This window comes from Nesoenas mayeri (assembly GCF_963082525.1).
Source record: "Nesoenas mayeri genome assembly, chromosome: 1".
NCBI classification, from domain to species: domain Eukaryota; kingdom Metazoa; phylum Chordata; class Aves; order Columbiformes; family Columbidae; genus Nesoenas; species Nesoenas mayeri.
Genome location: NC_137541.1, coordinates 43,031,865 through 43,058,037, shown reverse-complemented (window position 1 = coordinate 43,058,037; position 26,173 = coordinate 43,031,865). Strand labels below are relative to the sequence as shown.

The 26,173-nt window shown below is 39.1% G+C and overlaps 1 protein-coding gene across 1 annotated transcript in view; it reads left to right on the top strand.

The window, feature by feature from the left end:
- The window catches only part of ANO4 (anoctamin 4), a gene marked incomplete at both ends in the record, with an annotated part of 120,691 nt that overhangs the window by 68,066 nt on the left and 26,452 nt on the right, over window positions 1-26,173 (top strand). The window contains 8 exons of the mRNA XM_080363691.1: window positions 532-638; window positions 2,549-2,604; window positions 3,124-3,245; window positions 9,691-9,825; window positions 10,280-10,376; window positions 10,908-10,968; window positions 17,590-17,672; window positions 24,136-24,276. Coding sequence (XP_080219817.1) covers window positions 532-638; window positions 2,549-2,604; window positions 3,124-3,245; window positions 9,691-9,825; window positions 10,280-10,376; window positions 10,908-10,968; window positions 17,590-17,672; window positions 24,136-24,276 — 802 coding nt within the window. The remainder of the gene's footprint in view (window positions 1-531; window positions 639-2,548; window positions 2,605-3,123; window positions 3,246-9,690; window positions 9,826-10,279; window positions 10,377-10,907; window positions 10,969-17,589; window positions 17,673-24,135; window positions 24,277-26,173) is intronic.

Here is a 26,173-nt window from a genome sequence, read left to right as displayed (position 1 = left end):
AGCTTCTGAAAGTTAATTTTCTACACTATTTCAGCTTCCAGGCCCAAACATAGGAGTATATAATATTTTCTATTTCTAACATAGTATTTGACTTTCAGTAAGAGTAGTTTACTAAGTAGATATTTCCACTTGACTCTTGATGGTAAAGTGTAATAAAGAAGCCTGGAACAGAAATAAAATGTGAATTTCTACAGGTGCACTTACAAATCTTACACTTTTGCAAATTCTTGTGCAAGTATTTTGCAGCTTTCAGGGAATTATCTAAAAATTATACTTATCATTATGAATGCTTAAAGAGCTTTCATCTTTCTCCAGCCTTCTCCATGTAATTCTTTGTAAGGGAATGAATACTGTTACTGACATCATCTAATCCAGTGAATCATCTCACTTAATCTGGTGTCCTTTAATCTTTCTTGCACTTGCTCACATACTGTAGATTTTTAGTGCACTATAGGAAGTAATGGAACTCAATATTTGCTTAAAATGTGCTACTATATATTCCTGAGATGCCCTTTGTTTGTTTTTACATAGCTTCATCATACACAACAAAGATACTTTCTTCAATAATGCTACAAGAAGCAGAATTGTACACCATATCTTACAAAGAGTGAAATACGAAGAAGGGAAAAACAAAATTGGTAAGTGCGGAGCAATGTGCTTTTAAACATGAGTGCTAAGTCCCACAAAAAAAAAAAAATAAAAAAAAAAAAATAAAAGGCCTTCTAAGCTCCTTTTTAATCACCTTAGTTCTGAGCTGTTTGCATATCTGACCCACCACTGTTATAGGGGCACTGCCTGGAAGACCTAATCATTTCCTTGTAATATCAGGTTGCTTTCACAGGCACATATGTCACCACATGGGATTTATCACCTCTGCAAGGAAAAAGACTGACTTAAGCAAGAAATATGTACAGATGAAAGACCCTGGAGAAGCAGACAGACTCGTGCAGAAAAGCTTTTAATGCTGCATAAAAACATACTTGGAAGGATGGCAGAACTTGTGCTACTGCACATCTCAGCCTGTGAGGCTTCTCCCTGGATACCTGTTGATCCCTAATGGAGATGGAAGGTTCTGTATCTCAGTGGCATCCTCAGTGCAAAGGATGCCATGTATAACTGTGCCACCACTTTCAAACAGTGGGTGGAGTGGACCTTTAGAGCAGCACATGTGCAGATTCAGGAGAGCAGGCACTGACAGAGGATGGCTGGATTACAAAACAGTGGCCCTCTTCTGTCTTGTGAAACAGCCCTCATGCACTTGTGTACCGCATAGAGACTGGGTCTTCACAAAAGGACAGGCAATTCCCATAAAACTCTGCAGCCTGTTTAATTTCTCTCTTTTTTAAATCACATCCTTCCTCAAGAGGTAGAGAAACATCTCAGAACTTCACTTGTTCCTTCCTCGGCTCCTGGGATGGGGGCAGCAATAGCTCTGAGCAATGGCAGTGACTAGAGAAGGGAAGAATTCATGTGGTGTATACAGCCATTGCATCTAACACACACACACACACCTGCAGTCTCTGCCTGCCTCAAGATCTCAAGCTCCCTCACATATCTACTTGTGTCGTACCTACCATGAACACAACTTTGCATTGATCACTGGGCAGAGCAAAGCCTGGCCTGGCTGTACAGGTTTTGCTTTTCTGACAGGGACTTTGTAAGAAAGCATACTCCACCAAGCAGATACTAATGCACTGGAAGTATTACTTATGTTGAATTAATTCTTCTCATTGTTGCTTTCTTGCTGCTATCATTCCCCTGTGAATTAGGAAAGGAATCAGGACTCTGCCTCTTGGTCAACAGGGTTCAAATGCCTTCAGTCTGTTCAGACTGTTAGTACCAGTATTTAGGTTTGCATTTCCTGAGAGTTGTTCAATCCTATTTTGGTGACTTTCCAAGTGAAAAGTGCCCATGTTTAAGCAATCATTCATTATTTCTCTTGAGGTTATATTAAAGAGGGACAAGGCCTGACTGAATGGGTGTATGATTACTTTTTTATGTCCTTTTGGTTGAGGTTCAAGTATATTTATTTTTGGGTCTTGTACTACTGCAGCCTGTCTTGTTTCTGTTCTATCTATTAGTCCAGCAGCTTTCATAAGGAATAAACTAAACATATTTTACAACATTGTTATAATGTGAAAATTAAGAGCTTCCATTATAAAGATCTTCGCTGAAGTTTTCAGCTCCCAAGAAATACAGCCTTTCATCTAAGTAGCTTTCTTAGACCAGAATTTATGGGGCCAAACTTCAATCCTGGTGTGAGGTCCCTGATTTCACTGAAGTTAGGCTAAAGATGGATTTGGCAAATGAATTTTTAAACCTCCAGCATAATAAATGATAGGTTATGATTAATATTTGAGCAAGTCTTTCCTTGTATTATATCCTAGTTCATCAAAATCTATAAAAGATTAGTTTTGCTGCATGTACTTCTTACTCTCAATGGGCTTCAAACTTGATTTAGCCAGCTTATTATGAAAACATGTTTTGCTTTTTACTTAGAAGTTTTTCTGCTCCTATTGGTAAATAATTGGATACTTTTGATTTTTAGGTCTGAATCGATTGCTCAGTAATGGCTCCTATGAAGCTGCATTTCCTCTTCATGAGGTAATTTTCTTAGTTTTTGTTTTTTCTTTTTCTTTTTGTACAGACATTTCCCACAAAATGAATTCTTACTTGTGTACTCATTTATTCTTAGTCTTATTTATGTTACTACTCTCTCTTTTGCATTCTGTGTCTGCCTCTGACATCCCACCTATTTAATGATTTTTTTTTTCCTGAAAAAAATATATGGGTAAGGAGAGTTGTTCTGGATCTGCTCTGTAAAAAGTATTTGTGTTTGTTAAATCAGTATGTTTTCAGAGCAGAAAAATAGCATGCTGTGGTTTTATCTTTGAGATTGTCCAGTTTATAACCTTGAACACCATTTGTCATAAGTTCCTTAGGAAGAATAATTTCAAATCTTGCTGAAATCAGAGGAAATTGTCCTTTTAATATCATATTTAGCTTTTGTAGCACAAATATGAAGTTTGCATAAATTGTCTTATCCATACCACTAGTAAGAGAGATTTCTTAGGTATTCCTTTTTGCAGCTGTTGTTCATTAATGTCCATATTTGTATTTTAGGGTAGTTACAGAAGCAAGAATTCAATAAAAACCCACGGGGCAGAAAACCACAGACACTTGCTCTATGAGTGCTGGGCTTCCTGGGGAGTGTGGTATAAATACCAACCACTGGATCTTGTAAGGTAAGACTTTCCTGCTTTTAGTGTGTCACATTATAGATGCTTTGAGCATAGGTTATCTCTCTTCTGACAAAACCATGAAAAGCTCTGTTAAATCTTGTGGGTTTTAAAAATTCATCCATTATATTCATGTTGCCACTACATTCAAAGAAGTATCTACAGAGGAGCTTGTAGGAGGAACTGAAAGTGAATGAAGTTTCCTTCTGGAGCTTCTTGACACTATAACTTCTAAGTTCTGAAGGGTTTGCAGAATATTTAAGAGAGAAAAAAAGGAAGAGAGAAATCTGTGGAGGCTAGGTAGACTTGGTTGCATGTCTATTCACCTATGGAGTTCTTCCCCTTCAAAGCATGGCTTTGGTGAAAAACAGGCTCTCATCAACTAGATCATCTTCTTTTTTTCCAAAAAGGAGCCACAGAAGGAGTCCTGGATGAAGTTTAGTGATGCTTACAAATGGCAAGGAGCAGAGTATACAGTCACTGAATATGTTACTGTGTTCAGCTACACTAGTGGTAAATGGGTGGAAGCCTCTCCTGTACCACCTCCCTTAAACTCAGCCTAGCTACATCACCACAGGCTGGATCTATATTCTTCTGGGAAGCAGCCTGCACAGAAGAAACACTGAGAAATCTAAGATGTGACTCCAAATTCTTATACCCCTTTTAAATAATGTTTTAAAATAGACTTGCTTGTGTTAATAGAGGATTACATATTTTTATGCATTTTTATGCCAGAGTCTTTACTGATCATGTTGGCAGAACTATTATTAGGCATTAATGGCCTTTTTCTACTTGAAGAGAGAGATATGAATGTACAAGGGCCTATTAATAAAGTCTCTAAGATGTACTTTGATCACTGAAATATCAATACATTGGCCATTAGGAAGAGTCATACAGACCGTGCAATTGGCCCAGCATATTAATTTCCCCTTTTAGAAGTCCTGTAACTGATAGAAACCTTTGCTTTTATTGATTCTCAAAATTGTTTCCAGATGAAAGGTTTGTAGAGGGTGGCCCTGGAGACAGATAGTGTCATTGGTTAAGGCCATATAAAAACCCATCCATTTCATAAAACAGGAGGTGTTCAATTTCCATGGAGAAAAAGTTCACAGAGGAATACAATAAAAAAAAAAAAAAATTACTGAGTCATGTAATTTTTAAAATGCTTTTGAAAACAAAGAAATCTATTTGTACCTCATAATTTAAAGTTGCTTATTTCTTTTAAAATACACTGGCCTGGACAGAAATATGGAATTTTTGTGAAATTACACTATGGAAATAGCTAATTTGCAGAGTAGCCAATAGTTATACTGAAGTGTTTTATTTTCAGTTTCCCAGCATACAATAAGATATTAATGTCACAGTATAAACAATTTCTCTCTATAATGTTTTTTAATCATTTGTCTATGATGCTCAAGGCTACTGTTGTTCATCAACATTCCTTGTTTGTGGAAGTGCTGCTGAGCCAGTATCTGGGGTCTGCTTTAATTTGGTTTATGAATATGAACAATCGAGCATCTCAAAGGTTTTTTAAGTATGAGAATAAATGGTAACAGAATGAGCAAGGTTAGACACAGCATTGTTTTGGACCTTGGTAGCAGCCTTCTTGAGCAGCCTGGGTTGGATGTTTAAGATTTTGTATGATGCTTCAGCTTTTCACCAGACAGTGACATCCACGGATTTTGCCACAGCTATTTTACAAAAGAAGAAATACAATTACCCCCTAGCTGAGATCACGAGTGTCCTGTGGTGGTTCAGAGTAGGTGTTTACCCAAAGAGGAGAGGGGCAGTGGGGATGTGGGGCTCCCTGGGGATTCACAGCAGCAAGAGCCCTGGTACCCATCCAGCTCCGCAGGGCTCAAAGCCGCAGCGCAGCCCAGCCGTTTGCTGCCTGGAGTGCACTCATGTCTGTGATGAATTCACTGAAGGAGGGATGAAGGGACAGGGGAGGGAATGCCTTTTTCTTCTCACTTCACAGATGCTAGATCCTTCGCATTTCCTTAGCTCCTGCCAAATATTTCCTGTCTGCTGCCACTCTCAGCAGCTCACGTGTCTAGTGAGCCGGAGATTTTTCTCTGAAGAGCTGACAACACCAGCAAGACCTGTTGTTCATTTCACTCAGAAGTATCTCAGTGTGCATGCTTTAAATAGAAGGTTTTTTAGTACCAGTTCTGCAGCAGGAACAACTTTATTTTTTTTTTCCCATACCAACAGCTATGTGGGGTGTGCTTGAAGGGAGTAGTGTTGCCATCTGTACAAAAGGAGTAGATGGATGTTAATTCTTCCACAGATATCTGTCCAGAACTTATTGCTGCTAGCTGACTTTCCTCTTTACTATATACTTTAGAAAGGCTAAGGAGTAAATTATATGTGGATAATGTAATTATCTCACTAATACATATAATATTTCCACCTTAAAGACAAGTTGCCACAACGGTAAGTTAAATTGTACATATTTGGGTGCTATTTTATTTTTTCCTTAGATGTTAAAATGATGCCTTACATCTCCAGTGCTGTCAGTTTGGTACCTCCCAGGTGTGATTTAATCTCAACAGCTGGCTGTTATGGAGATACTAGTCACTAGAAAAAAATGAGAAAAAGTCATTTGAGGGGAATTGCATGATTCTACTTTCACTCGGCTTTGAAACGTGATAGTATGAAGGTGCAGAATTGGCACAGTTGCAAAAGGCACTCATTAATCAACAGATGTGGTACTGTGACTTCAGTTACACTTATGTTGAAATTTAGTATCCATAGTTAGTTTGCAAGAATAATTTGAGATCCTTAGAATTCACAGCGATTGGAAAGAGGGAGGACTTACTATATTCATATATTCAGGGACCATGTAAATCAATGGAAATATTTGAAAGGAATTCCTGGAGCCTTTGCATGACCAAATGCACTTGTGTGCATTTCTGCTTCCCTCTAGGCTGTGCACTAATCACTCCTGCTGATGTTCGTGCACATTATTTACATAACAAAAAGGGAAGGAGAAAACTATACTTATAAGGTGATTGTAAAGCTGCTTAAATGAACCCAAAAGTGAAAATAATCCCTGAGTAATTTGCGTTTCACTCCACGTTTACATTAAATTACTTGTTGCAAGCTGACAACTCCCTTTCAATCTCTTATCAAGCCTTCCTTCCCACCAGGTTGCTCCTGACATCACAAGAGCTTCATGTGTCCAAAATGCCTGTTGGAAATCTCTAGGTCCCTCACAACTTTTTTCTGTGATGTAAAAACTTCTGTATAGGATTTCATTCTGACCTACAAAAGGATTAATGAAGATAGATAGGTTCTTGGCTTGAGTTCAAACCTGTCAATATTCTATCTCCATGACTTCCTACTAGGCATCCTGAAAGCAAAAGATTACATAATGAAGGTCATTAAACACAAAAGCATCCAGTATCACATTTTATGGGTCTGGAATCAGTCTTTGCTAGCTGAATACTTTTCAAAACTGTGTCTTATTCATAAACACTGAGATTGGAATCTTGTCCCAGTTAGCCAGTGGTAGTTCTACTATTGGAATGAGGTAAGAGACAATTCACCATTAAGGTAGATTATAATGGAGAGTTAGTATACACGCTAGCATAAAACTGAGAAGCTGAAATTATTGTTATTCTAATGGTATAGCATATATGAGGATAGGAGAGATAGATTATTCTACTAATAGTAGATGCTTGGGTATCTTTTAAATCTCTGCTTTTTAGGTTAGTTGCAGAGAAGAATTTCTGGGGGAGAACCATCAAAGACACAAAACATTTTTTCTGTTCTTATTAATAATCTGAAAAAATTGGATGGTACTAAGTTAGCAAAGTTAACAAAAATGCAAATGTTATCAATGCTGGAAAATTTCAAAGAGGCCTTCAATGAGCAGAGTGATAACAGGTGAAATTTAGTTATTAATAATGCACAGTGATTCACCCTAGAAAAAAAATCCCTGAAATTCTTCATGTACAATACTGAGTTCTGGCTGAAGTGCCAACAGGCAGGTAGGAGAACTGCCATTGCTGTGGAGAGCTATATGAAATTTCTGTCCTATAGATAGTGACAGAGTTGAAACAAAGATCTCGTTCTTCATATTTGGTGCAACTCAAAGGGAAAAAGTGGCAAAGGTATCTCTAAACCATCTTCATTTCCTAATGGTCATGATGGTTCAGGCTAACCCAGTTATGGATTGGAGTAAATGTGGAACTGCTCTGAATATGGCACTTAGGAAGGACTCCAAACACTTTGTTACTGCCATAGTTTGTTTCTTTAGCACTCAACCTAGTGGTATCTGAGCAGAGACCTAGAGATAAAATATGCTAACTACAGGACCAGAAGAAATGAAATATTAACTTGATCCTGATGCAAATTACAGTAGTACAGCCTGTGGATTACAAGCTGTCAAGCAAAGGGAAACAGTGAAATATCAAGGCCGTTTGTCTGTATCTAAACCAATATGTACCAAAGTTATGTCAACATCCTACACTTATTTTTGAAACCAGGCTCATAAATAGCCTTAGATGTCTTTTCCATACACTGCAGAGAATTGGGTTGCTTCCTATCATGTCCATTCTTCTTTATGCATACACTGAACCTTGCTTAGGTCTTCACATAGGATGAAGATGTTCGATCTCTAGATTTAAAAAGACTATTCTAATTTACGCTGTTAGATGGAAAGGCTCAACGGGACAGGAGATGAAGTTTGTCATTAATGTTTGTTGGCTATAGGGGTGGAACAAGGAAGCACTAATCCTTGAATGTAGGAGATGAAATAAAAGAATTAATCTTGATGTCAGGTTTACTTCAGTACTTTGAACCAGGTACATGGAGAAAAATAGGTCATAAATATCCAGTGGAAGTAAGCTCAAAATGTGAGCTTGCCTTTTCAGGGGAGCAGGCACAGTTTGATATCCTGGGTATCAGGAAAATAATTAGGTCAAATCGTTCACTGCTACTCTAAAGTCAGGGCTCAAAAAGCAGTTTCCAGTGTGTCTTTTTACAACCAGACCTGCTGCCCTTGTCAGAACTGAGTCTATTATTGTTAGCTCACTGCAACTCTTTTGTCTGTAAATTTGAGTCTCTGTTGAATGACAGAAGAATAAAAACAACATGACAATATTTGGCTTCTCATATAGAGCCAGTAAGCTCAAAAGATATTAATCAGTGTGGGTCAGTATCATTCAGCAGTGCATGAGCTGAGCCCAGACAGATATTGCTCACACTGGAATTTTTTTATATCCATTTGAAAACTGATGATTTTGTCCATTCCAGACCAAGTATTTCTTTCTCTTCTCCGCTGTCTCCAGTCCTAGAAGGCATCATAGGTCTTTTCCTCCTCACTGTGAAAGTTTGTCCAAAGATATTTTCTGCTAGCATAAAGGAACCAGCAGTGCTGCCTTACTGCATTCTTTGTCTCTGGACAGATCAGAAGTTGCACATTAGCATAAAAGTGGGTTTTCATCAGCAGCTATTCTCAAATTCAGTTGATATGCAAGTTTAAGTTGTCTGCAAAGTCTCTGAAGTGCAAGAATATCATCTTGGCTCATTCTTTAATCTTGCAAATAATCTTCTAAAACCTTCATTGTAATCATGATAATTGCATATTGATTTGTAAAGCATTCTAATCTGATCATCAGCCTACTGTGCACAAGACCATCAAACACAGGACAATGCATGAGTCTGCTCCTATGCTGATGAGTTCAGCACATTTTTTTGTGTGCTTGACGTATTCTTTAACACATAAATAAAGGTTTGCTTGTGTTTGGGAGGAGGAAAAATGTTAATGAATATGTAGCAAATAGGAGCTTCCTGGCCACTTTACTATCAGTTTTTAAGAAATATAGCTAACAATTTAGGATTAATTCAGACTGCTTTCGTCAAATCAGTGCAAGATGGTACATAAAGATATTTGTTTGACCTCACTTGCACTTTATGTTCCACCTGTGGTAGAATCATAAGACTAGTTTTCCAGGAACTGAGCTAAGAAAAGAAATACTAAAATGAATATAAACCAGCTTGAAGAATAACCCTTGGTTAATTAGCTTCCCAGAAATAATTTGTTTTCAAATAGTTTTTACTGTTACACCAGTTTTAGGGTTGACACTCATTTCAATGCAAGTATTTGGGAAGTACAGTTATACAGCCAAAAGGCAAAAAAGCCATCTATTTCACAAATACATATAACTAGCTTTTTAAAATGAACTCAGTGTGTTTCCTTCTTGAGGTCTCCCATCATCTCATTGTAAACTGGTTAGTGAATTTTTAAATTCATTTTTAAGTTAATTCATGAAGCAGCGTGATTTAAAAGCCTAGTTGCCGACTTTTCCTTCAGGAAATTCTGACACTACTCCCTAATTTACTCTTCATATATGATAGAAATATTTATTTTCTATTAACATGCAAGATTAATCAGATTTATTCTAATTAGCAGGTAACTGTGTTGTGTTATATTTTAAAACAGACGGTACTTTGGCGAGAAAATTGGGCTGTACTTTGCCTGGTTAGGCTGGTACACAGGGATGCTCTTCCCAGCTGCCTTCATTGGACTGTTTGTCTTTTTGTATGGAGTCACTACTTTGAACCACTGCCAAGTCAGGTAATGTGGGCACTTTTAAAAGGGAAATTACAGCTGTGGGTTAGTATGAATAATATAAGAGGTCTTCATATGAATTGTTAATTGTTTCATTTTGAACTGTTGAACTCAGGAGAAGATTGTGCCTGCTTCTCACAAAACACCCAGTATTGGGTCTAACTTCATCGCAATCATCCTCACCCTCCTCCTACAAAAGGTCACTTCTGACTCAGGAGGAAGCTAGAAATCATGAAGAGATACTACTAGGCCGGCCCTCTCTGCAGTTATGTCTGTAACTCTGATATCTTAGACAGTCAACAAATACTAATTGTATACATGGCATTATGAACATCTTGAGTTCAGTTACAGAACCAGTATTGTTCAATAAGTAACTGAATATTAGTGAAACTTATAAATTCATTTTAAGAATGTTTGTTGTGCACCAGACTGGTCATTTTTATATTTTCTGTTTTTCCAGTAAAGAAGTCTGCCAAGCTACAGATATCATAATGTGTCCTATATGCGACAAATACTGTCCCTTCATGAGGTTGTCAGACAGCTGCGTTTATGCCAAGGTATGTCTTAAACTATGCAAGTAGAAATGTTTTCCTGATAAAAGCATTGATTATACCTTTTGCATTTGTCTTTAGTGAGCTTGGGTAGGTAAAATCTTGAAAGGACAGTTCAAGTTCAGCCAATATTAACATTCATTGTCTTTTACCAAGACTTAGTTTGGGCTGTAAAACACTTGAATGCAATTTGCACTTAGAGATTCAGCAGTCCCAGAGGTTGTGTCCTAGATACATGTGCTACACTGTCCTTGGCATCAACCTTTATCTTATGATCCACCCTTTGTACGTGGCTCCATAAAATGAATGAATGCTTTGGGTCTGAAATGGAGCTCACACCCAGTGTTGGCAGGGCTAAGTCCCAGTCTATACTGGCAAATAGTCCTGGCAATTGACAGGTGCGTATCACATGTCAAGGGAAGGATCCTCAGAATTGTCAGGCCAGCTGCACTCGTGATCACACTAATTTTATTAGGTGAAAAGAGAAAATAAAGCCTTATTATCATGAACTGATCACACTATTAATATATCCCTCAGGTAACTCACCTTTTTGACAATGGAGCTACTGTCTTTTTTGCTGTTTTCATGGCAGTGTGGGGTAAGTTTTTGTTTTGATATTAAGTAATTGAACAATCTTTTTCTTAAAGATTGTGATACAACATAGGCCTTTGAAATTTCTGGCATACTTTTTTCAGACATTGAGAAAAAAAAATAGGGATTATTCTCTGTTTCTGCAAAAGGAAGATGGAAGTGGTTGAAATGAGGTTTCTCCATTATAATGCTTTTAATGAAAAGAAAAACATGAATGCAGTATGTAGTGTCCATGTAGATAGTTATAACTGGTTTTCAATCTGTTGGCACCAAGGCCTTTCTCTGTTACTGTTCAGGGCCTCTTTTAGCTTAGGGCAGCTCAGCTTAGTGTCTGTACTAAAATGAATTATTTTTTCCCACCTTGTAAAAAGGCAGTAAAGTTTAAGTACATGTAAGCTGGTTATAATTAAAGCAAAACTCTGATAAAATAAATGGAATATTTAGTTGAATGCCAAATTGATCTGAGAGTGGTCTAACTGTTGCCATAGAGGCTGAATTTTGCCCATAGGACAGTTCTATTTCTGGCTCAACTGTTTTTCATACTGTGGTCTTGTAAGCAGAACTGAAGGCAAGAGGAAACAGTAGTTTCTGGCAGCACATAATGTCTTTCGAACATGCCCTGGCTCTTACCTGCTACAATGCCATTCCGAGAGAAGGTTAACACCTTTAGAAAATGGCTCAATGTGGGGCCTCAAAAATGGCATCCATCTCACAGCTCTGGGTGCTTGAGCTATCCTGATTTAGCCATTGTTCTTCTGTTCTTACTCACACTGCTCCAACTGGTTTTAAAAGGTGTCCAAGTAATTATTATAATCTCAATTTTAAACTGCAAATCTCTCTACTGAGCCACAAGAGATATCCAGGAGGCAACATCAGAGCCATCAGGACAACATAGATTAGCCTACCGATCTGTCTCAGTTCCTTCCTCCAAAACTATGGTTTTGTCTTAGCTAATGAAATTAAGTCATACCAATCAATCTTGTTCATGGCATTTCATATCATATTGTTGTGGTTTACCCCAAGACAGCAATATAACCACGGTACCTGCTCAGTCACCTGCTCTCCTTTCCCCCTCTCCCATGAATAGGGGATAAATTTGAAAGGGAAGCGAGAAACTTAGATTGAGGTAAACACAGTTTAATAAAATAACAGAATACTAATATACTAATACTAATACACTACTAGTAAATATATATATATATATATATATAAAAATAGAAATAAAAGATACTCAAGGCAATTCCTCACGAACACGCTGAGCAGCCAGTCCCAGGAAGCCACACCCCAGTCCCAAAAAGAGGGAAAAAGGAAAAAGGCAGAAATGCTCAGAGGCCTCTCTAAAATGGCAAAAAGCTGAACTAAACATTCTGTACCAAAACTCCCCCGGCGAGAGAGAGACCAGAAGGCCCCACTTGCCTTAAATAATAAGCATGACTCTAATGGGATGGAATACTCTCATTGATCAGTCTGGATGTCTGTCAAGCTCTGCTCCATACATGTGCCCCTTTCTTGAAGCCCCACACCTGTGGGAAGAGTGCTCAGAAAGTCATTGGTTGTCAGACCAGAGCAATTAAAAACATTAGCTCTGTGCTGGGGTGTTATCTCTTGTTCTCAAACTAAGTCCAAATAATGAGCATGCTAGCTATGAAAAAGAAATGTTTCTAACTGCACGAAGAAATTTAACCCATTTTCACTCAAACCAGCACACATTTTGTCAGTATAAATATCACAAATTACATTAAGGAAAAGAATCCACAGATCATACAGACCTTATGTTTTTCCTTGGTATTTCAGCTTTTTTCAGAACCACACCAGAGATGAGAATCACCAAAAATTTCTAAACCGTAAAGATTTTTTTAGACAATGCTCACTCAGCTTTTCCAACTTCTCTCTAGATGTGCTCTATTAAAGTTGAGAATTTCCAACACAGTTTAGAGGCTGGAACTTCCACCTGAGCTAGGAAAACTAACGGGTTAGTGTTGCTGAACATCTATGTCACTATTCCTAACTGCTGGCGAGCATGTCTTTGGAATGCAGCTTTTTGCACCAGTGCTTTTATTCCTCCTTAACGCTAACACTACTTTCAGGAAAGAGCTGCACTCACAGCATTGCTCCTGTGTGTTAGCACTGCCCAGAACCAGCACTGCAGGGAAAGCAGCTCTAGGTAAGGGGAGTCCATCACTCAGGTAACCGTGCCTGGTCCTGCCTCAGGGTCGCTGCCTGAGAGCAGGGTGAGCATCCCTGCCTACAAAATGTGGTCGGTCCTCTCTCTTTCCTGTCCCTGGTTGACAGGAGCTACACCACACTTTGTATAGCCTCTCTTTCCTCCCCCTCATTCAGCATCGCTGTCAGATTCCCAGACACAATTCCCTTTGGGAATACCTCCCCACCAGTCTCCCGGGACTGGGAAATGCACTGCCCATCCATGCATGTCTAGCACCTAAGCCCACAGAGAGATAAGAAAAAAACATAATAAATGCTGCCCTCTGGATGATTTGGCTGGTGGAGAAGCCACTATAGGACAGTGACTGGGGTTGTTATAGTTGTAACTAATCTCGGGAGCTGTATTTTGTTTTTGTAAACTGTATCCAAGATTCTCACCTTATCTTGAAGTTTCACAGATTGTATACAAGTTCTTATCTTAGTTTGAGAATAGAGAACTGAAAGTTAGTTCTCAGTTAGTCCTTACCTTATCTTGAAAGGATAGGATGTGCTGAGGATGCACATCTAAGAAATCCAAGAATTTTACATGATTTCACAATGAATATAGGAATAGTGCATACGTGCGGTGACAAAAGGTGAAAAGTACACGGGTGAAGAAGACTCCTTACTTCATCCTGAAGACCTCCTGAACGACCACCAGAGGACACTGCGCATGCTTAGAGTAGTTCCAAGGTGTTGCAACTGATATTGTGAAATAGTTGTGTAATCTGATGAATATGCAATACATACATTGTAACCCTAATGAATATGTATGCAACCAAATTGTATAAATGTAGCGAAGTTCGAATCAGTGGTCGAAGCCAGCTTTGGGTGCGAACCTCTGGTTTCCCAGCGCTGAAATAAAAGCACCGCATATAACTACGTCCGTGGTTATGTGTCTCGTTTGCTAACAGGATGAGAGCTTTCCCCACCACTTTTGCTGGCTTACACTCTGCTTGTGAGATTGCGGCCAAGAGGGATGATGGGGCAGCCACAGGAAGGAGGTTGTGAGTGTAGAGCAATGGTTTGGGGAATGGAGCCATTCTATGGCTCCACCCAAACTGTAGTTTCTTAAAAAAGACATTGCTGAGAAAACAGTGAGATTGTGGAGATACCTGCCATATAGTTAGGCCTAAAGCAATATTAGAACACTTCCCAGGGATTTTCTGGAATTGTGTTTAGGAGTTGGCTTACTGCCTATTTTAAATGGATTTTCGGTCTGCAGTAGGCCTATTGGCAGCTGCAGGCATTACCATCATCTCAGTAAATCATACATGAAGAGAAGAAACAATGATAGCAGTTTGATTGTGGAAATGTTTTTCCTGTCAGCATGAAATAACTGGCAAGTGCATGACAAATTGGCTGTGAAAAGTTCAGCCTTCTAGATGATACAGTTTGACAGACACTAGCATCTTAAAAAGAAAAGAGTTATTCTCAGATAAAAAACTAGGTAAATTTAATTATCAGTTGACTCCTAGTATTTTATTGTAAAGCCAGATGGAATTATAGCATTTGCTTTTCCAGTTGAAGTACTGGGAAAAACTAGTGCAAAGACGTCATTGTCGAGATTTTTCCTGAAGCTCAATAGCAAAGTTCTGTAACAGCCCGATAGGAAAGTCCAGCTGCTTATCACTTCTAATACTTTGCTGGAGACAAGGTAGGCTGATGATAGTTTCTCTGTCTCTTTGGGGGACTAAGTGACACAAGAAAAGTCCTTTTTGAAATTTCTTCTTGTCTACCTAGAAGCATGTTTCCTTTGATAAAAGAAGTAGCTTTAAAGAGCTTGCTGAAAGGGAAAGTTGAGGTGGGAAAAAAAGGCTTGGTATGAAGAATTTAACACTTTTTTCAAGCAATAAGAAATGCCAACATAAAACATTTTTTTTTCTATGTATATCTGTTAGTCTAATAAAATCTATAACTTTCCTGCAAACCTTGCCTCTAGCATAAAACATTCGCATTGATCTGCTCTCTGAGGATACAGAATTTAAGGAGGTTCTTTAACAATATTCCTGGTATCCAGAATATATTCCAGTAGTCAGGATGGATATATTAAATGATGTTCTGAAATACAATAGGGAGAGGATTTCTGAGACAAGGTCAGGATTATGCTATTTTCTTCAAGAGGCCGTTTGCATTACAAGGTAAGATCACAATGTGTTTCAAAAGCATCTGAGGAAATGATGTTAAGATAGATGTCTGTACAAGCAGATGTTGACAACTGAGCTCTGAAGCAGGGCAAGCATATTATAGAAAAAGTTAGTAAAAGACCTGGGAGTTAAGGTCAATTAGAAATTCAGAACTCCAAGCAGGATTTTTTTGAGAATTCCCTGCACCTGGTTTAAACATATCAATTGGAAATTGGAGAATGATAAGTACAACTATGTCCTGTCTAGCTGTCAAAGTCAGAAAAGAATGCTAAAGGGTGATATAGGGTATTAGCAATCACTTGACTGGAAAAGAAGCAAAGAAATTTCAAAATGCATGCAGTACTTTTTAGGAGACCCCAGTAGTACAGTGAATCAATCAAAGATGATTATTTATAGCACATTTTAAAATATCTAGCTAGGGAAAAATGCATACTGACCTGGATAGTGGGAGAAAAGTGTAGCATAGTAAAAGCTAAAACAGCACTGTGCATATCATCCTATTTGCTACTTAACGACTTGAAAATAGCTTTCTAAAAAACTTCAGGAACTGCACATACTTACTCTGACAGGTGTTAAATATACTAAATATAATAACTATATATTCCTGACTCCAAGTGTGTGAAAAACAAGAAAGAAAAGAAGTACAGTTCAACACAGACGTATCTGAGATGTTCATGCCTATAGACCCATATGCCCACTCGAGTCCTGCTTCCAGCTGCTTTTTGGAATGGAAATACAGTGGTACTAATCAATCAGACTTTTTTCTCCCCATTCTCCAAAAGATGCACGACTGCTTGTTTAACCTGTACAAAATAATTCAAAATGAGCTGATAGGAGGGAAGCAGCCCCACCAGAAGACAAGTCAAGGAATGAACAATGTGGTGGTTCAGCAGCAGTGAAGCCTCATTAGCACTTACTAGTTTTGCTGATCCCAACGAATCATACTGCAGTTATTACAAAAAGTCATAGAAATGTTAGGCTCAGGAGATTGAATTGACTTTCTTTATTAGATTAAATCGAAGCAGCTGGTTACCCGCTGTAACATAACTCCAGCTTTCAGAAAAAGGGTGATGTGATATATGAAAATGCCTTCAAACCAAAAAGCTGCCTCCTTAAACATGCTTTTGATATCTTATCTGCTCACAGGGTAAATTTTCTAAGCATATCTTAGCTTCATGGGCTAATATATTAAAATATAATAACTCTTACTGGCTAAAAATTCACTTTCACCAAACTGATGCCAGTGTTTAATATCATGTGGTGTCACTGTCAATATGCTGCAGTAGGGCAGATAGTCCATTAAGGAGCTGATTTTAGAACTGGGTGTGGAACATATCGCCAGGCTATTGTGACAGTGTTACAGCTGATACTGTGCTATAGCTCATGCACAAAGAGGTTTATGTTCTCAATGGTTATCAGCCTGATGCTTTTAAGTGAGCAATGAAGGGTAGAGTCAAAGCTCACAGTGGGAGAGGAAGCCTTTCCACTGATTTGTGTCAGCTTTAGGCAGCTTCTACATTCTTTAAAATAATAATAATAATAAATAAATAAAAAACCACCCTGTAACCATGAACAGGCTCAGTATTAATCTCCCGAATATGAACATATTAATTTATGACTGACTGCTTCCTTGATTGTTCTTTCCATCACAAAATGGCAGCACAGTCAAGTACAGGCATATTACATTATCTTGAACTCTCTCAGAGCTGTGCAGCACAGAATGTTTAATTGTCAGATGTTAATGCCACACCACATGTGCACACTCATATAGTGTGAAATAATTTGTCTGCATTAGAAAGGTGTAAGACAAAAGTTCCTGTTTCCTCAGTAGTACTCTGCAGGTTTGCACATGCACTGGAATGTGTTTCCTCTGGGTTAATTTCTGTCCATTGCACATGGTCTTTAAAGAAGGAAGGTTACTTCTTTATCTACAATAGCCCCAAGAAGCCTTTAGCTTCATCAGAAATCTGCTATATCTAGTAATGATGACTCACAGGAGCAATTTTATTCCTCCCTTGGTTGGTTAGAAATTAAACATTCTCATTTAGCACTAAATGAAATTTCTAAAGCCTCAATCATACTTGAAGCAAGCTAAGTAATCCTTAGAAAGCAATGCTTTTTGAAAGCAGTTTTGATCATCAGCATGATTTGCTGTTCAAAGCAACTCATTTATGCAAAGAAATGAAAAAATGTAACAGCTTCATTCAACAGTTTTGTGATAGGAGTTAACCTTTTCTTGACTTAAAAACTATTTTGTGGTTTGTTTCTATTTGCATCAGCAACTGTTTTTCTGGAGTTTTGGAAAAGAAGGCGAGCAGTAATTGCCTATGACTGGGACTTGATCGACTGGGAAGAAGAAGAGGTTCGTATAAAAGAAAAAATACTTAATCTTTAATTAAAAATATTTGGATAAAAATGTAAACATGTTTTTCTTTTGGTTTTGTTTTTAATTCATTCTTCAGATCTTCATAAACTAGGAAATGAGCATCTTTCTCCTCAGATGTTTCCTCTGGAATGTGAAGAAACTTTACCCAGGACAAACTATCCTTTCTTTTTACACCTTTGTAAATCTAAATTAATTTCAACGTATCAGTGTCTGTCATTGTGGGAGATTTCAGGGGAAGAAAAATGTACTTTGGAGAAAGCTAACAAATATTGCTTTTGAATCCAAGTAAATTCTTGACAGCCCTGGGTTCCATGAATTTTGGAAAATTAGTTTTGTTTATTCTTTTAGATAGCCACTAAGAATATTAACGGAGAGGAAGCTTTGTGAGGCTTGTACCAGCCTTTGAACATTCAGATGCTGGCTGCCTCAATATACAGTGCTGTGGAGAGACTGAGAGAGACAAACAAAGAGCTTAGTTCATCCCCTGTTTGTGGAGGAAATCCCCTTAGGGAGGAAAGTAAAAAGCAAAAAAAAAAGCCTTAACCTTTTTCTTGGTGGTTACCGGGAAGAAACAGCGTTCTCTTGGGACTGAGAGCTGAGGTCTAAGTGAAACTAAAAGGTTTTTATTATGAAGGAGAAAAGCAAGATTCAGTGAGTGTGGCAGAAAAACTGCTCCTCAAGTGGGATTTGGACATACGGGTGTCACCAAATTCTGCCCTCCTTCCTCTCCAGAGACTATCCTGAAGCTCTTGGAGGCTACTGTAGTGGTCTCAATGCAGTTGAACTTCTATATTGCTGCTTCTGTAGAATTTATTTTTCGTTAATCTTGCCAGCAGAGAAACAGACCTCTGAGTTATGGGATTTGTGTCTCTACAAGGCAATGTAGTTCAATGAGGCCATGAAATGGTACAATTGCTCAATTACTGGTAGGATTATTTTTTTTTAATGCTTAATGACTAAGAAAATAATCCAGGAACACAAAATGACATAATTTACACAACTGGAAATCAGTTTCTTTATAGCAACAGGAACATAATTATTTGTGCACATATGCTGTCAATTCTTGGTGGTGCTTCACGACTATTGTCATGTACTTAGAAAATACTCTAATGCTGATTTAGTTCTCCTGAGATTAGCAGCCAGCTCTTGCCAATGCTGATGAGCCACAGAGAGACCACACTAAGATAGTCCTGCCTGAGGTTCAAATATTGGTCAGGATTGACCTGCAGTGCCCGTGTCCCCTCATGGCTAGTTCCAAAAAAAGCCACTGCTGCTGCTGAGAGCTAAGGCAAAAGATGGATGTACCAAGTTGCAATTTCCAAGTCAGGATTATAGTTTACTCTCCCCAGAATGAGAAAGAGCCCTTAACATGCCCTTTTTAATTTTTCCCAGGAAAACTAGTCTTGCAGATGTTTATAGTTTGGCATGTTATACATCTGCCCTTTTCACCATTTAACCTAGTGGGCTTTGGTATTATGCTGATTTATAAAACCATCCATCTGAATCTTCTGTGATCAGTTCATTTACAAGTATTGAATTTCCTGGGAAGGTTATCCTTAAGTGATGCTTTGGTTTTTTTGGCTTGGGTTTTTGGGTTTTTGATTAGTTTTGGTTGGTTTTGCTTGTTTGGGTTTTGATTTTGTTTCTGTTTGTTTGTTTGTTTGTTTCGGGTTTTTTGTGTTTTGTTCATCTGGTTTTGGTTTTTGTTGGTGTTGTGATGGTGAGGTTTTTTGCCCTTTTTTTTTTTCTTTCCATTTAATAATACTAAGTGGTATCTGGCTGCTGTGGCAATGCTTGGAGGAATCTTTTGCTCAGATGTGAGCACAACAGCTCCTAGCCCATCCAGGACCACTCCCCATTCTCTTTCCCTCTCCTCTTTATGCACATGCCCAACCTCTGCTTACAGCCTTGCTGCTGCTAATGAAAGTGTCTGTCATCTTGCAGAGCCTGGAGGAAAGCATTCCCATGGAAGATTCACTCTCTTCTTTCTAAGGTTTTTTGTGAGAGCCTGATCATGCCTATGCAACTAAGCCTTTCACTGGAATAAACACTGAAAACTGATAACACTGAAAAAAAAAGATAGTAGAGTTGCTAGATTTTTCCTCTTCCAGTCAGAAAGCCTGAAAGAGCTTCTGGTAGTTGAAACTATCCTCATAGAAATCTGGTGTTTATTTATGATGTCTATTAAATAATATTTTTTTTTAGTAAGAGCTGCTTGTGTTCCGCCGGCAGATTAGTTCTACTTGGCCTGCAGGATGACATATGCATGTCAGTAATTTTCAGAGGATACCTGCTCGCTGCTGATGGTCAGCTGGTCTTTCATTCTCACACTGAGCTTTTTCCAATGAGCTCTGTCGACAAGACCTCAGTCAGGTGTCCTGGAACAGTGGTGAGTGTTCCTGCTCCAGAGCTGTTCATTGCATCTTCTTGCGTTCTAGAAGGAGTTTTATAAGTCTGAACAGCAGGAGACAGCGGTCTTTTCAGAAGCAGTGTGCCAGGTAGTACTTTTCTTTGTCAAATTAGAGGTTAAAGATGCCAATAGAAACTCAACTGGCTGCTTCTCAAAGATTTATGCGACCAGCCATCAGAGCATCAGTGTCTCATTGGGATGAGACCTCCCTTCTTCCTTTGTTCAGCATTCAGTGGGATCCCAAGAGCGGGACCTGATTTTGTCCTAGAGGTGTTTTCTCTGAAGATGCTACAGCTGCCAGTGCCCATACCTACTGCAGAACTCAGGCATGTCCTTGCTTTAAGGTCAGCTCTACGGACCACTGTCTCCTCTTCTTGAGTAGCGAATGCTGCACTTTTCCATTGGTACTGGGATCTTTGCAGAACTTTTCCCCCAAGACAGTCACAGTTTACGAGCAGCTGATATCCCAGCTGAAAAAGTGTAGCGATCATTTCCCTTTTAAGGGGTTCAAAGTACACCACTTTGCCATTGTCTTCAGCTGCAAGCAGGATGATCTGCAAACCACAGGCTTCTCAAGAGACTTACTTCTGGGGGTGCTACCATTGTCCCAGTGGTCAAGATTCAGATTTTCAATCTTTTACAAATCCCTTTTCTACATCTGGGCTATAGAGGACAATATACAGAAGACAATAGCCCACAAGCACCAAGATGGGGCCTTATCAATGCTTTAAAATATCTTAAGGGTAGGTGTCAAGAGGATGGGGCCAGATGACCTCAGTGATACAACTGGGGGCAATGGGCACAAACTGAAGCACAGAAGTTCCATCTGAATATGAGGAGAAACTTCTTTACTCTGAGGGTGACAGAGCACTGGAACAGGCTGCCCAGAGAGGCTGTTGAGTCTCCTCTGGAGACATTCAAAACTCACCTGGACATGTTCCTGTGTAACCTGTTCTAGATTAATCTCCTTTAGCAGAGAGGCTGGACTAGATGATCTCCAGAGGTCCCTTCCAACCCCAGCCATTCTGTGATTCTGTGATATCCTTGGACTACGAAGGACTCCTGCAAGAATTCACCTGTTAAAGGACTCTGAAAACTCCTGAAAGAAAACTTTGTGTTTCACAAAAAGATTGGAGTAGCTCTTCTAGTCCACAAAGCTCTGGCCTAAGGCAGTGACATTGATCTGTATTTGATACTCCAGAAATCAGTATGGTTTCTCTTGTGAGTAGAGAATTGGACTGAGCCATGTTTGAGAAGTGAGAAGGAAGGAGAACAGTCTGTTTTATGTAGATTGAAAAAGACACATCCTGTGGAGTCTGATCATGAAGTTGCACATGTCAGCGAGATGTCAGTGAGTATTTTGTCTCCATAAGGTGAAAATTTTCCTCCTAAAAGTGCTGCTTTCTAATATAATCACTGCTAATTAAATTTTCTCTCTACATTCCATTCAGTTATCACTGGACAAAATCAGTCAATTCCTTTTATTAGCTATTTCAAATAAATGAATTAAAGAGTTCTAATTACCAAGCTTTTGTTAATGAACATTGTTATTTTTATTAACATTTTCTGCCACATCTAGCTTTTGCTTGCTTTAATTTTCATTGTCAAGTTGAAAAACAAGGTTTTGCTACAGAGGGAAATTTATTAATTCCTACCAACAATAGATCAAATAGAACCAGCATTTATAAGGCTTCCTATCACTTTGGTATCACTTTTCTGTTCTAAATGAGGAGACAAAGAAATGAAATAATGAAGACAATGGGAAGGAGAACTAAATTTGTTCAGATATGCAACCTTGTGAATTCCTTTCACCCAGGCCCCCTGTGGCGTCTGGGTCCCGCAGCCTGGGGACATGGGCTGAATGTCTCTGGCTCTTTCAGCCCTGCACATCTGGATTTCCTTTTCTTGCAAATGAGGTGGAAGGTCAGAGACATGGAGAGTAACTGGGTCTTGGCTGGGTGTGCAACAAGAAACTAACTGCACAGAGTTCCTGGCACTCCCAGCTGAAATATGGCTTCTGTTGCTATTTACAGCATCCATTTTTTTCTTCTTCAGTGTCACTTCAGTGTCATTAATCTCAGCTAGATATGTACTGTCCTCTTCCTGCTCCAAGCTGCGCTCAGTTTTGCTTAGTATCATTAAACAGGTTCAAGGTTTCATGCCAGAGTTTCACTTTTGTGTGGAGATGTATCTATAAAAATAGCATTTGCATTATCTGAATTGAGTGGAGATCATAGGAGTTACCTAGATTCATGGAGGGGTGGATATGACAGGGACTTCCCTACAGTGCAGATTGTAAAAGACAATCAAACCTTGGCTTAGAGGCAGCTGCGGAGGAGAAAGGGTTTCTTGTATACGACTCAGAAGGTCAACTGCCAGAGCCCTTGCACAATCTACAGGGTGCAATTCTCAAGTTCCCTGCTTCAGTGCTGTCACACTCTGTCCTTTTGCATGTCCCTGGGCATACAAGAATACTGCTTGCATTGTTTATCTTGCTAGATTATGGTCTGCTCAGCAGCGTTCATCCCTGATATGGCAGAAACAGTTTGAGCAAGGTAGAATAAAAGCAAGGTGTTACCCTGCCTCCACAGAAATGTGCTTAGCCTTTGTACAGAGCTAATGTAGGGCGGATTCCCTCAAGCACATAATTAGTTATACAGGCATTGCAGCTGAGCATTCATGCCTCTTAATTTTTTTTAATATCATGTTACCAGGTTGCTGCTCGAATTTGGGAGAATAAGAATTCCCCAGGGGAATTTTATAAAAAGAATGTACGATTTTAGGATATCTTATTTTTATTCACATTCTAAAGGCTTGTGTGAGCAGTTAACATTCACCTATTTCAATGCAGTCATTTAAGCTCTGGGCATTTACAACTTTCAATCAGTCAAAGTTCAGTTAAATGCCTTTGAAGGGTGGGAAGTGACTGAGGTTGGTAATCTGGATTCTTGATTGTCACAGAGAAACAAACACATAGCAGAGGCCTGGTGGAAAAGCTGCAAAGACCGTCCATAGGGGCCTTTGTCCTCCCTTGTAGCCAGCTGTACCATGGGCCAGTTCTCCAATGTGCACCAGAACATTGTAAAACTTGATCTAATGTATACGGACTGCCAGAAGCCGTGAGAGTCCATCTTCACAGCCTGATGCTTTCTCTGATCTCTGACAGCATCCCCAATGTCACACTTGGGTGAGGTGGCACAGGACACCTGCTGTTGGTGAACTTCCAAGATGGCAGGGTGGTGGGGCAGCCCCATAGCAGCTGAAGACCGTGTGGTCTTACCTGAACTAAGAGTGTTTACCCTGCCTTCTGACAAGGCTGTAAACACATGTAATCAAGTGTCTCCCCAAGAAATCCCCAGGTTTCATTTCAGAAGTGAGTTTTTATGGCAAAGCAGGACTTGACATTTCTGCTGCTGAAAGCTGTTCCTGATAACACTGTTCAAGTTAGGAAGGAATATTAGATGGCATGGCTTCTTCAAAAGCTGACAAACTTTTGCTTATAACAGGAAGGTAACCAATTACCTAGCAAACAGTAGTTATGTTTGGAAAAAGGAGGAGGTTTGGTTGTTTGGTTTCATGGGGATTTTTCTGTTTGGTTTGTTTTTTTGGTTTGTGGGTTTTTTTGTTGTTGTTGTTGGGATTTTGTTGTTGTTGTTTGGTGGTGGTGGTTTTGTTTTGATTTCGTTGTTTTGTTTTTTCTCCTTTTTGCTTCCTTGTAGAATTCTAGTATCGATAGGATAATATCAGGCTGTAAAACTCTGTGGCATCAACCTGGAAATTATTTGGCTTACAGCCATATTGTTTAGATGAGTAGCTAATTGAGGAGTTTACTAGATATACCCACTATGGTTTTATGAGTCCAGTGATTTATTCTAGTTGTCACGAAGGAGGCCTGATTTCCCAGCTCAGCTTTCCTAGTAGCTATGCCGGATGCTGAATTCAAAGAATTCCCAATAACAGTGATCTGAAGTTTCCTACAGAATCTTTCCTAGCTCTGCTGTATGTGAACATTCTCTGTTTTCTCTTTAGGAGGAAATACGTCCGCAGTTTGAAGCCAAGTACTCCAAGAAAGAACGAATGAACCCTATATCTGGGAAGCCAGAGCCTTATCAAGCATTTGCAGATAAATGCAGCAGACTCATTGTTTCTGCATCTGGAATATTTTTTATGGTTTGAGAACTATTATTTATTTACCAGTTGAAAAAATACAAAATAACATTATCTCTTTATTATCTTTATTATCTCACTGCTTAAAAGTGAAACAAGCCCTAGCATGTTTACTACAGGCTGAAAACCTGTATATGGCAAATCACCTGAGTTTCTGTACAGTCCTACACTAGTTTAGTCTCACAGACTGCTAAGTCATTTCTTCAAGGCTATACACCTAATGCTATATGTAACCACATACGTGCCAGAATAGATCGCATTTAGGCATCAACTTCAGCTCACTGATTTCCTTGCCTTTCCTGTGTAGACAGTGCTGAGTGATGCGTAGACATGCCATGGAAGTGGCAGTTGTCCTTTGTAAACTCTACAGAGGATCTAAGTGCTTAATGATGTTAATATGTCCTAGTTTTTCAGTGTATTGAAGAGGTAAGGAAAGAAGGTTCATATTTTTAGTGCAATTGAAATGGAGAAACCGATGTTGCTTGTCTAAAATGAGTCATCTCTCCCCGCTTCCAAAGTGCAAAATAAACACAGCAGCAAAATCTCTCCTAACAGAGAGCTGCATGCGTTTCTGCTGAAATGCCCCCATTCTATAACTTCACTGAAGCTGTTGTTCACATCACAAACGCAGTGGTCTTGAAAACACAGCTGACATCAACTCAGAGCTTCATGGAATTTACTAGGGCCTTCCCACAACCTTAGAAAATGATACATGTGTGGAGCTTCAGGAGCTGTGGGGAGCCAGGTGGGTGAGCCAGCCCAGCAAATTTGTGTTTGAATGAGATCGGAGGGAACAGGGCAGAGGGCTTGTAAGAAACTGATGACTTCAAAACTGTCCAAAGCAATCTTGGGCAAGAAAGGCAAGGGTGTTATCAAGATGAACTGTGCTCTGGTATGTCAGGTGGATGGACAGAAACACATAGAGAAGCACTGGGCACAAGGAGCCAACATTCCAACTCAGTCCTTGAAGACACTTCCACTCAAGACTGCAATCTCTGCGCAGAATTGATTCTACACCTGCAACATTTTGCATATTTTCCCTATGTCTTTTTCTTGAAGGGAGACAGTTTTCACTCCCTGCCCTTTGCAAATACAGTCATTAATCTTCTTAGCCTAGTGACAGATCTTGCTCAAAGTGCCAGAGAAAGCAGCCTTGCTCTGAATTGTGTGCACCGCAAACTGTCCCCAGAACAGTCCTTTAAACAGGACAAGGATTACTTTCACTGAAGATATTTTTTATTGCTGACAAAGCATGGACTTCCAATGAGTTAGAAAAACTCTGCATTTTCCCCCACTTAGGTAAAAATATTCCTTTAAAATTATAGCTTTAAGCACAGGAGATATACTATATACTTACCAAATCTTCAAGTTAGAGCAGTCCTCAAAATTTCACGGTGCTAACTCTCCCAGTGGAGTTAATAATAGACCTTGAACTGTGTTAGTGGTTCCTTGTTAACAAAGGAAATTGGTCCTTCTTCCCTGCAACACTATGCAGGGAATCCAGAAACAATCCTTCACATTCACACACATTTTTCTTTTTCTTCTGCACTGGGATTATGTCAATCAATTTTGTAACTCATAAAATATGAAACCAGCTTGATTAGCACTCAGTGTTTTCAAAATCATTTTGCACATTCAGTTAGCTTAGATACACTTCAGTTTTGATAGGTTTAAGTTGTCTAATGTATGACCTTGGAATACAGTTATCTTTTGCAAACAGTCATCTGTCTTCTACCAAAGAAACTCTCCTTAGCTAGTGAGGTAGCTAATGGGTACTGTGTCAGTGTTCCTATGAAACGAGTCACCCACAATAATTCCCAACTGTTTGTCCTTGTGGTGGCTTGCTAAACTGTGACATAAATTGGTCACGATGGAAAACAGTTATCAGTTAGTGCTCAGA